The sequence below is a fragment of the Leucoraja erinacea genome, chromosome 34 (genome assembly GCF_028641065.1).
Source record: "Leucoraja erinacea ecotype New England chromosome 34, Leri_hhj_1, whole genome shotgun sequence".
In the NCBI taxonomy this organism is placed as follows: Eukaryota; Metazoa; Chordata; class Chondrichthyes; order Rajiformes; family Rajidae; genus Leucoraja; species Leucoraja erinaceus.
Genome location: NC_073410.1, coordinates 2,058,232 through 2,071,060, shown reverse-complemented (window position 1 = coordinate 2,071,060; position 12,829 = coordinate 2,058,232). Strand labels below are relative to the sequence as shown.

Sequence of the window (12,829 nt, the reverse complement as noted above, 5' to 3'; positions counted from 1 at the left end):
ACATCATATCTTTTCCATCCTTTCCAACTTAGTGATGTCCTTCCAATAGCTTGGTGACCAGAACTGCACACAGTTCTCCAAGTGTGATCTCGCCAACGTACAGCTGCATCATGTTGTGCCAAATTTCCCATGCCATAATAAAAATCTATGAAAAGTTGTACCTCAGATCATTATACTTGTAATAGGAGAATCTTTCCTTGTTTAGTGCCTTCACTTATGTGGTTGATAATGAACAAAGGAACATATATATTTTAGCTGAACAGATTTGATCTTTTTCCTTTGTTCAGGCCTTGATTCTGAAGGAGCTCTCTGTAATTCGAGACCATGCCGGTAGTGCTTGCCTCAGGGAGTTGGATAAAAGCAACAGCCCACTCACCATGGCCCTCTGCGGTTCAAAAGGTAAGGGGGAAATGTCCTCTTCTTCAAGTTGCAAGGGACATTCATGATGCATCATAGTCTTATGTAGGCATGACATTGCAAAGGTGCATCATGGAGTCTTACAGTGTGGAAACGGGCCCTTCAGCCCAACTTGCCCACATCGAACAACATGCCCCATCTACACTAGCCCCACCTGCCTGCATTTGGCCCATATCCCTCTAAACCTGTCCTATCCATGTACCTGCCTAATTGTTTCTTAACCATTGCGATAGACCCTGGCTTAACTATCTCTGGCAATTTGTTCCATACACCCACCACCCTTTATGTGAAAAGGTTACCCTATTAAATCTTTCCCCCTTCCCCCTTAAACCTATGCCCTCTGGTCCTTGATTTCCCACACTCTGGACAAGAGACTCTAGGCATCTACCCAATCTATTCCTGTCTTGATGTTATGCACCTCCATAAGATCACCCCTCATCCTCCTGTGGTCCAAGGAATCCCAGCTTGTTCAACCTCTACAGCTCAGAACCTCGAGTCCTGGCAACATCTTCGCATGGGTGGAAATCCATTTCACAGGAAGGTTTTATCCAGCATGTCACCTGAGTCAATGTTTAAAGAAAATCCTGAATATTTTAGCTGTGAATGTAACATTTTCCTTTTTATTTACTCTACTCCTGTGTCTTATGAACTTGTCCGCATGCCTTCATCAGTCAGAGTATTGAGTATAGAAGTTGGGAGGTCATGTTGTAGTTATATAAAAGGCCACATTTAGAGTATTGTGTTCACTCACTGTACCTAGACAGCTATGTATATTTTTAGGGTTCTATTTAAACTGCAGTTTCAAACCTATAGGGTTAAATACTGCCTTTTTTCCCCTTCAATCTGTCATAATATTTTAACTGTGATATAATGAACGCTTCCTTAATAGGCTCCTTCATCAACATCTCCCAGATGATTGCCTGCGTGGGACAGCAAGCTATTAGTGGATCCCGAGTTCCTGATGGCTTTGAGAACAGATCTCTTCCTCACTTTGAAAAGCATTCCAAGGTGAGCTTAGTTTCATAATTGATAGGAGCAGAATTAGGCCATCCGGCTACAAGTCTAATCGTGGCTGATCTATCTCTCCCCCTCAACTCCAATCCCCTGTCTTCTCCCCATAACCCCTGACACCTGTATTAATCAAGAATTATCAATCCCTGCATTTAATATATCCATTGACTTGCCCTCCACAGCCGACTGTGGCAATGAATTCCACAGATCCGCCACCATCTGACTGAAGATATTCCTCTTCAACTTCTTCCTAAGGAATGCCCCTTTATTCTGAGTTTATGACTTCTGGTCCTCGACTCTCCCATTAGTGGAAACATCCTCTCCACATCCAATGGATATTGAATCCAATATTTATACAGCTGTGATCATGATATGGCTTTAGATTTGTTACTAATAATTTTATACCTTCTGCAAATTGTACAACTTTTGATGATATTCACAATTGTTTCTTTGTGGCAGCTTCCGGCAGCTAAGGGTTTTGTTGCAAACAGTTTCTATTCCGGTTTAACTCCTACGGAATTCATCTTCCACACGATGGCTGGTCGCGAGGGCTTGGTCGATACAGCAGTCAAAACGGCAGAAACCGGGTACATGCAGGTAACAGTAGCGTTTCATATATCTTTCAGTTTAGAAATACAGCATGGAAATAGACCGTGTTCACCAGATTACTTCACCACTCTTGCCCCCATGAAAGACTTGACCTCGCCCTGTGTTTCTCTTTGTCCTTTTCATCCTTTTGCAACCCACCCATATATTTAAAACAAAAATATACCCAGCATTATGTGTAGGAAAGAACTGCAGAGGCTAGTTTAAACCGAAGATAGACACAAAATGCTGGAGTAACTCAGCGGGACAGGGAGCATCTCTGGAGAGAAGGAATGGGTGATGTTTCTTCTTAAAAATGGTCACCAACTGTTTCAGGACTGGATGAGGGTTGGTCAAGATTATAAATAATGATCTCCTTTTCTTTTTTATTTTATTTTCTTTTCACTATTTTCTCTCTCAACTTTCTTCATTTACTCGTTTTCTTTCTTCACACACTATATATTTCACATCTTTCTATCCTTTACTATCTAACTTATTTTTCTTCTCATCTTTTTTCAATGTAACAAAAAAAAAAGAAGTTGTACATAAAATGTATTATGAAAATATACATTAGGCACTTTGGTGCCATATGACTGTACTTCTAATAAAAAAAATATAAAAAAAAAAAAAAAATGGTCACCATTTGTTTCTCTCCAGTGACGCTGCTTGTTCCACTGAGTTACTCCAGCATTTTGTGTCTACCTAGCATTATAACAGATTGGGTAATACAAATTGAATTCACTTCCGCAAAAGGTTGTGGAGGCCAAGTCAATGGGACAGTGAAATTTGAGTTACCATACAGCCGTACCAAGTGAAAAAGCAACAAAAAGCGACTTGTTGCTTTTTCACTTGGTACGGCTGTATGGTAACTCAAACCACATAAAAGTTAACATAAACATGTGGATTCTACACTCCTCACTGTGATGGAAGGCAATAAAATTCAATCTTCTTCCTCGATGTTTTCTGAGAACAGTAGAATATTAAGAATTATTTTATTTAGCGGTTTGTACAATTTGAACCATATTTTTCCTCATGTTTTGCTTCTTTCTAGAGGCGTCTGGTAAAATCTTTAGAGGATCTTTGCACGCAGTATGATCTCACGGTTCGCAGCTCGACAGGTGACATTATCCAGTTTATCTACGGTGGAGATGGCTTGGATCCCGCAGCTATGGAAGGCAAGGATGAGCCACTGGAGTTTAAACGCGTTCTGGATAACATTAGGGTAAGGAGAGTCTTTTGATAACTCTGTGACACGTTCTTTACTTTGTTTAGTTTACAGATACAATGCGTAAACGGGTCCTTCGACCCACTGAGTCTGCGCCGACCAGCAATCCCCATAAACTAGCATTTTCCTTGGGCGGAGCACCAAGGCAAATTCCTTGTATGTGAATACTTTGCCAATAAACGTACTTACTTACTTACACTAGCATTACCCTGCACATTAGGGACAATTTACCATTTACAGAATTCCAGTTAACCTACAAACTTGTACGTCTTTCGAGTGTGAGGGGAAACTGAGCACCCGGAGAAAACCCACGCAGGTCACGGGGAGAACGTACAAACTTGGTACAGACAGCACCCGTAGCGGGATGGAACCTGGGTCTGGCTGTAAGGCAGCAACTCTACCGCTGCACCACCGTGCCACCCTTGTTCTCTCAAGATTGACTACACCCATCTTCATGTCAACTAATGGTTGCTGATATCGTTTGATATCGTTTGCTTTCCTTCACTCCTAGGCCATCTATCCATCCCCCAATGAACCGCCCCTGAGTAAGAATGAAGTGATACTGACTTCCGAGGCAATTATGAAGAGAAGTGAGTTCATGTGCTGTCAAAATGAATATCTGCAGGTGAGCAAAAATACTTATTCTCACATCAAGCATATTTTATTTTTGATGGAAATGAAACTTCTATCTCCTGTTGCTTCCATTTTCCATACTGTCTAATCTATCCGATTTCTAAAGGCTCTAACTGGGATCAGTTATGAGAAATTCTTTGAGGTAATGGTTATGATTGTGTGTCTTGGGTGGTTTTTTTCCCCGAGAAGAACTGTTGTAAAAGCCTCCATTATTGGTTTTGCTGCTAATTGTTTACTGTATCTGGCCAAAAATTAATTAAAACATTTGCAAATTCACACCTTGTAATCCCCATATCAGCATGTTTATATGTATGTCTATTCATGTATTGGCACAGTTGTTTCACTGCTGTGCTGAACCTTAAAATGTCCTAGCAGGCTCAACTTGAAGGTTGAGATTTTTAACTGTTTTTAATATTTTAATATTAATACAAAAGGAAATTTTGAAGAATTGAACTCTTCCATATTTGACAGCACTTTAAATCGAAAAACAAAAAGCTTACAGCTGTTAAACGCTTTGAATCACTCACTTAACTTCCACAAAGCACAGTTGTTCCTAGCAAAAAGCTCCTGCTGTACAGCGCACCTACCAACTGTAAAGGACCATGATGAGGACCTGTAGTATGTGACAATAGACAATAGGTGCACGAGTAGGCCATTCGGCCCTTCGAGCCAGCATCGCCATGCAATGTGCTGATCATCCCCAATCAGTACCACGTTCCTGCCTTCTCCCCATATCCCCTGACTCTGCTATCTTTAAGAGCCCTATCTAGCTCTCTCTTGAAAGTATCCAGAGAACTGGCCTCCACCGCCCTCTGAGGCAGAGAATTCCACAGACTCACAACTCTCTGTGAGAAAAAGTGTTTCCTCGTCTCCGTTCTAAATGGCTTACCCCTTATTCTTAAACTGTGGCCCCTGGTTCTGTACTCCTCCAACATCGGGAACATGTTTCCTGCCTCTAGCGTGTCTAAACCTTTAATAATCTTATATTATTAGTTTCAATAAGGTACCCTCTCATCCTTCTAAACTCCAGAGTATACAAGCCTAGCCATTTCATTCTCTCAGCATAGGACAGTCCCGCCATCCCGGGAATTGAACGCTTTCCCATGTTCCGAAGCCACCGATTGTAATCACGTATTGTCTTTCTACTGACTGGTCAGCACACAACAAGAGCCTTTCTCTGTACCTCGGTACAATAAACTAAACTAAAACTGAACTAACTGTTTAGCAAAGGCGGACTTGGGTGACATTCATCTTGGCCTTCAGAGCACCAACACAGCTTGATAAACAGTGTAGGTACACAAAAATGCTGGAGAAACTCAGCGGGTGCAGCAGCATCTATGGAGCGAAGGATAAACAGTGTGTTTGGAGGTCAAAACCTCAACCGTGGCTCCAGTGAATTTCAGTTTAGTTTATTGTCAGTGTGTAGGAAAGAACTGCAGATGCTGGTTTAAATCAAAGGTAAACACAAAATGCTGGAGTAACTCAGCGGGACAGGCAGCATCTCTGGAGAGAAGGAATGGGTGACGTTTCGAGTCGAGACCCTTCAGACTTCAGTTTATGGTTAGGTACAATGAAAAGCTTTTGTTGCATACTATCCAGTCAGCGGAAGGACAAAGGTCTGAAGAAGGGTTTCGACCCGAAACGTCGCCTATTTCCTTCGCTCCACAGCTGCTGCCTCACCCGCTGAGTTTCTCCAGCATTTTTGTCGACCAGCAGAAAGACAATACTTGATTACAATCGAGCCATTTAAAGTGTAGAGATACACGATAAAGGAATTACGTTTTGTGCAATATATCGCCAAATGGTGGTAAGATGAACATCACTTGACACATCCCAGCAATCAGACTACATTCTCTTCACACCTTGTCTCTTATTCCCCAATCTGTTAACAACGCATGTCACCAGGCAGTAATTGCCAGCCCTTTCCTAGATTGTTATCAGCGCTGAAAACATTTGTCAATGATTTCTGCTCTCTTTCTGTGGTGCAGTTACACTTTCACCCATTGATTCCATCTACACCTCACGCTGCCTGGGCAAGGCCAGCAGCATCATCAAGGGCATGTCGCACCCTGGCCACTCCCTCTTCTCCCCTCTGCCATCAGACAAAAAGGTATAGAAGTGTGAAAGGGCACACCAGATTCAGGGACAGTTCCTTCCCAGCTGTTATCAGGCAACTGAATCATCCTACCGCAACCAGAGAGCAGTCCTGTACTACTATCTACCTCAGGTAGACAACAGTGCTGGAGAAACTCAGCGGGTGCAGCAGCATCTATGGAGCGAAGGAAATAGGCAATGTTTCGGGACGAAACCCGTAAGGGTTTCGGCCCGAAACGTTGCCTATTTCCTTAAGGATTTCATCCGCCCCCCCCCCCCCCACCCTACATCAGTCTGAAGAAGGGTTTTGGCCCGAAACGTTGCCTATTTCCTTCGCTCCATCGATGCTGCTGCACCCACTGAGTTTCTTCAGCACTTTTGTCTACCTTCGATTTTCCAGCATCTGCAGTTCCTTCTTAAATACTATCTACCTCAGATGAGTGTGTTCATAAGTGATGGGAGCAGAATTAGGTCATTTGGCACATCAAATCTATTCCGCCATTTCATCATGGCTGATCTATCTCTCCCTCCTAAGTCCATCTTCCTGCCTTCTCCCCATAACCCCTGACACCAATACTAATCAAGAATCTATCTATCTCTGCCTTAGAACTATCCATTCACTTTACCTCCGCAGCTTTCTGTGACAAAGAATTCCACAGATTCACCACCCTCTTACTAAATAAATTCCTCCTCATCTCCTCCCTAAAGGAATGTCCTTTAATTCTGAGGCTGTGACCTCTTGTCCTAGACTCTCCGAGTGGTGGAAACATCCTCTCCACATCCACTCTATCCAAGCTTTTCATTATTAGTGTTGAAATAAATAATATCTGAGAGTCTTCAGGTGTTTGCAAGTGCATGAAATCTCGAATGCTTTACTTGGCATGGTGCTTTGAAATAACCTAGTTGTGACACCAGGCTTGGATGATTAATTGTGATGCATCTATTGTACGTGAACTGCCTTTTAATTAGAATTGTGAACTAGCATTGCAGCGTATTCCATTCTTTGCTCTCAATTTGAATATTTTTCTTAATGACAAGTTTGAATTTCCAGGACTAGCCTTACTTTAATCCGATCTTGAGATCTCTTTGAAATAAATAACATTTTGACACAAGCATCCGATAAATATCAAACTACATTATAGATCTGTAAAATAATCAGTGAGGAATTGATTAGGTTATTCGTCGTTATATCAATCATAAATAATTTGATTTCTTGTAACAAATTCTAAATTGACTTTATTCTGCTTCCTACATTGCTTTCTTTAGGCAATCAGAAATTTTATCAAGGAATTTTCAGATAAGATCAAGAAAACCAGAGATAAGTACGGGATTAATGACAGTGGAACTACCGAGGTAATGCATTCTCTGACGTGTGTAGAGTGTATTTTTGATAAGATGTGATGAATTTTGATGTAGTTATTTATTGAATGTGAATACTAATGTGAATTATGTTTACAACATTAATAAACTTGCATAAAATATATTTACTTTAGATCCTTAGGGATTGCTTTCAAAATCAAAAGCCTTTGGTGCTAATCTCTCATTATTCCTTCAGCCTCGAGTTCTGTATCAATTGGACCGAATAACGCCTACTCAAATAAATAAATTTCTAGAAACCTGCAGAGACAAATACATGAGGTGAGATATCTGACGTTCCATTTTAGACATGTGTCAACAATTTTTAACATTCCATATCAAAATTGTTTCATTCCAGCAATATTGTTTTCAGGATATTCTTTGTGTAGAATCATAATGACATTTAGATTTTTTTTAATTTGGAGAACATCTCGGTGTTTAATCTGGGGCCATGGTATTTATGCTGAAGCACATTTTATTAATGCAATGTGGCTTTGCTTTTCATCCCACTGCATAGGATATTTCCTGGCTTAACGTAGTCATTCCCCAGAAGGAGTTCATTGTGTATGCAGTGCTGACCATTTTTACTTTTCTATTGTGGTCAGAGTTGGGGAATTTGGAAATTTAAATGCAATCAACGATAAAACTATAATTTTTGCTTGAAATTTACGATGCAATAGTATGGAAGCTTGATTCACGCAGCATTTACATAGAATTGATTTCTTCCCACTCAAGGTTTTGCTCGAGGCAAAGTAGGTTTGAATTAACTAGATGTTTGGGAAAGAACTGCAGGTGCTGGTTTAAATCAAAGGTAGATACAAAATGCTGGAGTAACTCAGCGGGACAGGCAGCATCTCTGGAGAGAAGGAATGGGTGATGTTTCGGGTCGAGACATTTTGGGTCTGAAGAAGGGTCTTGACCAGAAACGCCACCCATTCATTCTATCCAGAGATGCTGCATGTCCCGCTGAGTTACTCCAGCATTTTGTGTCTACCCACCAAAATGACTCTTAAATGAAACTATCATATCTGCCTACACCACCATCCCTGTCAGCAGTCTCCACACACCTACCACTCTCTGTGGGGAAAAACCTTACTGAGCATATCTCCTTTAAATTTTGGCTCTCACATTAATGCTATGTTAGACATAGAAACATAGAAAATAGGTGCAGGAGTAGGCCATTCGGCCCTTCGAGCCTGCACCGCCATTCAATATGATCATGGCTGATCATCCAAGTGAACATCCAAGTTGTTGTCAAGTGGACTTTATTTGTCAGCATTCTTATTAAAATGTGTTAAGATTCACCCTTGGCTAATGAGTAAGCTTGGAATTGAGAAAGAGGTCGAAAAATCACTTGCATTTCCCCTTCATGGTCACAGTGTTCATGGTCACAGGCCCAGTGTTCTTTAGAGCAATCAACTACTTTGCAAGTGTGATGTAGGGAACAGTACACCTAGAGATTTTAAATGAATGGAGGTGACTGGAAAGATGACATGGATATTAATGATTGAATAAACGCAGGCTGGGAATTGGGTGTTGGCTGCGGGTTGTCGAAGGCCGGTGTTTGCTCTCCTCAAATAGTCACATAGTGTCCTGGGATTCTTCAATACCTGCATGAAAGAACGGATGAGGTCTTGGTTTAATGAGTCATCCAAAATATGACATATGACATCTCAAACAATGTGGCACTCCCTTGGTATATGACCGCCATCCAAGGTGGGACTTAATTTAGAACCAAAAGCTATGGTGAGGTTTCAGCACAAGACATTCTATTGTAAGCTTTAATATATGCTCAGAATTATATATAGTTCTGGAAAAATCGTGTCAACTTTAAGGTGGCACAATGGCCCAGCAGTAGAGCTGCTACCTTACAGCGCCAGAAACCCGGGTTTGATCCTGACTATGGGTGCTGTCTGTATGGAGTTTGTACGTTCTCCCTGGGACCACGTGGGTTTTCTCCAGGATCTCCGGTTTCCTCCCACACTCCAAAGATGTACAGGTTTGTTGGTTAATTGGCTTCTGTAAAATTGTAAATTGTCCCTAGTGTGTGTAGGATAGAGCTAGTGTGCAGTGTGATCACTGGTCAGTGTGGCCTTGGTGGGACAAAGGGCTGGTTTCTGCGCTGTATCTCTAAAGCCTAAATTAAATTAATCTGTCTAGTGGCGAGCTTGTGTTGCATGGAAATTATTTGTGTCCTATGATGTTTTACCAGCTGGATCTTGGAATGGATCAATCACAGTAAGGTTGTCGGCTGTGATAGACAGTTGGCATCCTGGCATTCTCAGGGATAAATACAAGTTAAGCCAAACACCAGCAGAGGGTCCATGTATAATTAGAGTGATACAGTGTGGAAACAGGCCCTTCGGCCCAACTTGCTCACATCGACCAACATGTCCCAGCTACATTAGTCCCACCTGCCTGCGCTTGGACCATATCTCTCCAAACCTGTCTTATCCATATATCTGTCTAACTGTTTCTGAAAAGTTGGGATAGTCCCAGCCTCAACTAGCTCATCTGGCAGCTTGTTCCATGCACCCACCACCCCTTGTATGAAAAAATTACCCCTCAGATTCCTATTAAATCTTTTCCCCTTCATCTTGAATCTACACATGCACAATGCACAAACATTGCCTACAAATCTATGATGTTGCAACAGCCTTTAGAAAACCACCTTTGTTTTTAATTGTGTTGAATTCTATTACACAGAAATGACAGCAATTAATTGTCTGCTGGGGAGGTGGATACAGATTTAATTGCAGCTTTCACAATAGATCACTGTAGAGATTAAAAACTTAATATGAAAAGGCGAGGGATATTCTCGAGCAGAGCAGATGAAAGAAAGATTTAATAAGCATTCGAAACTGTGAAATGTTGCTCCACTGATGTGGATCTAGAGCAAAGAAGTCCAAAAATAACCTCGAGAACAAGAAGGAACTCTTTAATTCACAAAGTTCTGACGTACAAGATCAAGGTCCTGCATTGAAGAGTTGGTGGGATCAGCTTCCGCTGTCATTTCAAAAGTCGATTACAATTCCATTTGAAAGGAATAATTTGATGAGGATCATTAGAAGCGTACAAATGTGTGACTACTTCTTCAAACAGTTTGTGATTTAGATCTGAAATGACTCATGAGACCAGATGTTCTGGTGTCGGGGAGAAGGCAGGAGAATGAGGTTAAGAAAAAGAGACAGATCAGCCATGATTGAATGGCGGAGTAGACTTGATGGGCCTCTGGGCCTAATTCTGCTCCTATCACTTATGAGATGTGAGATCAGTGTAAACTTATCGTAACAGTTTGTCCTCAGAAAACCTGCAACAGTTACATTTAATTCTGATTGGATCCTGGATCATTCTACTTGGATGAAAAAAACCAGTGAGATGAACCCAGAGAAATGCCAGGAAATGTCAGCAGGCTGGATGTAGGGAGGTTCTTACCCTTTGGTCTGCTAACCCGTCAGCGGAAAGACAAGGGTTTCGGTCCGAAACGTTGCCTATTTCCTTCCCTCCATAGATGCTACCGCACCCGCTGAGTTTCTCCAGCACTTTTGTCTACCAACGGAAAGAAAATACACGATTGAAATCGAGTGTATTGATATATAATAAGGGAATAACATTTGGTGGAAGCCAAAGTCAGTAAAGTCAATGACAGTCAGAAGGTGACCCATAAGGTAGATAGTAGGTCAGGACTGTGCTCTGATTGTGGTAGGAAGATTCACTTGCCTGATAACAGCTGGGACGAAACTGCCTCTGAATCTGGAGGTGTGAGATAGATGGATGGATGGATGGATGGATGGATGGATGGAGGAAGTGTGAGTTTTCCTGATCTTCTGCATATTTCTGTCCTATAGAGCCCAGATGGAGCCCGGTTCTGCTGTTGGTGCCTTGTGTGCACAGAGTATTGGAGAGCCCGGCACACAGATGACACTGAAGACCTTCCACTTTGCTGGTGTAGCTTCCATGAACATTACACTGGGCGTCCCCAGAATAAAAGAAATCATCAACGCATCAAAATCTATCAGGTAAATTCAATTACAGCTATGTTTCTCTCCCTGTTATTTATTTATTGGATCAAGTTGTAATCTGTAGTTAGACACAAAATGCTGGAGTAACTCAGCGGGACTGGCAGCACCTCTAGAGAGCTGGAATGGGTGACGTTTTGGGTCAAGACCCTTCTTCAACTAAAGAAGGGTCTCAACCCAAAACAGCACCAATTCCTTCTCTCCAGAGATGCTGCCAGTCCCGCTGAGTTACTCCAGCATCTTGTATCTATATTCAATGTCATCCAGCATCGACAGTTCCTTCCTACTCATGTAATCTAGAGTTCTAATTTTGAATGCAAGAATTAAAAAAATGTAATATTAACATCCACTGGATATTAATACTCATTATAACCAAATTTAGAAAATGAGTCATGAAGTCATACGGTACAGAATGAGGCCCTTCAGCCCAACCTGTGCATGTCAACCGAAATGCCCCATTGGACTTTACTGTCACATGTGAGATGCCTCAGTGTGAATCTTTATTTTGCATGCTCAAGTATGCAAAGAGTCACCACATAGAGGGTGCTGACAATGTTGCAAAGTGTTCCATAAAGTCCACAAAGGTCCACCGTTTGTTCCCAGCGAGTCTCGCACTCCGGGTCCCCTTTTATTCTCTCAGCGTTCCCCCATGCTGGGTCCTGCTTTGTTTGAGGGAAGAGAACTATTGGGTTTGCTGTACTGGGACCCTGCAGCTGCATCAACTGCACCTGCGCGAACTGACTGGATAGCAGGCAACAAAAGCTTTTCGCTGTACCGGTACGCATGACAATAAACTACCCTGTACTGAACTCTTTAGGCTAAATGTACACACAAATGCTGGAGAAACTCAGCGGGTGCAGCAGCATTTCCTTCGCTCCATAGAGTTTCTCGCTGAGTTTCTGCAGCATTTTTGTGTACCTTCGGTTTTCCAGTATCTGCAGTTCCTTCTTGAAACTCTTTAGGGTGAATGATTTGCTGCCTGTGCCATCCATTTCTGTGACAACTGCTTCAAGCTCATCGACAATTGTTTTTCTAATTCTTTCTTCGAGACAGCAGCAGGGGCAGCAATTAACCAGTCATTGTTCCACTTTGCTTGCAGCACCCCGATCATCACTGCACATCTTGTTCAAGATGACGATGCTGACTTTGCCCGCCTGGTGAAAGGAAGAATTGAAAAGACTTTGCTCGGGGAAGTAGGTGACCTTTGTGTGTTGTATTATAGACAATGTCAAGATTAAATCGCAAAGGACCCCTGCGTTCTGGCTCCAGTGTGCAGCAGTCTAATGTTTTCAAATGGAAGAAGCATTTCAGTGACACCTTCCCAAACTGGGAGATGTCTCTGCATTGCACCTGAAAGTCATCTGACTGCTGTAAACCAGGAATGTTCTATACATTCAAACAAACCCCTTAATCCTCATTAGAGTGATTTCCTTCACAAGCAACAGAGAATCTCAAAATCCAGAGTAAGTCCAGCCATTTTATCTCATGG

The 12,829-nt window shown here is 42.0% G+C and overlaps 1 protein-coding gene across 1 annotated transcript in view; it reads left to right on the top strand.

Moving 5' to 3' along the window:
• Positions 1-12,829, top strand: part of polr3a (polymerase (RNA) III (DNA directed) polypeptide A) — a 38,211-nt gene that overhangs the window by 17,756 nt on the left and 7,626 nt on the right. Inside the window, exons 16-24 of the mRNA XM_055661625.1 lie at positions 288-399; positions 1,307-1,425; positions 1,888-2,025; positions 3,065-3,235; positions 3,750-3,863; positions 7,232-7,318; positions 7,521-7,603; positions 11,170-11,340; positions 12,440-12,533. Coding sequence (XP_055517600.1) covers positions 288-399; positions 1,307-1,425; positions 1,888-2,025; positions 3,065-3,235; positions 3,750-3,863; positions 7,232-7,318; positions 7,521-7,603; positions 11,170-11,340; positions 12,440-12,533 — 1,089 coding nt within the window. The remainder of the gene's footprint in view (positions 1-287; positions 400-1,306; positions 1,426-1,887; positions 2,026-3,064; positions 3,236-3,749; positions 3,864-7,231; positions 7,319-7,520; positions 7,604-11,169; positions 11,341-12,439; positions 12,534-12,829) is intronic.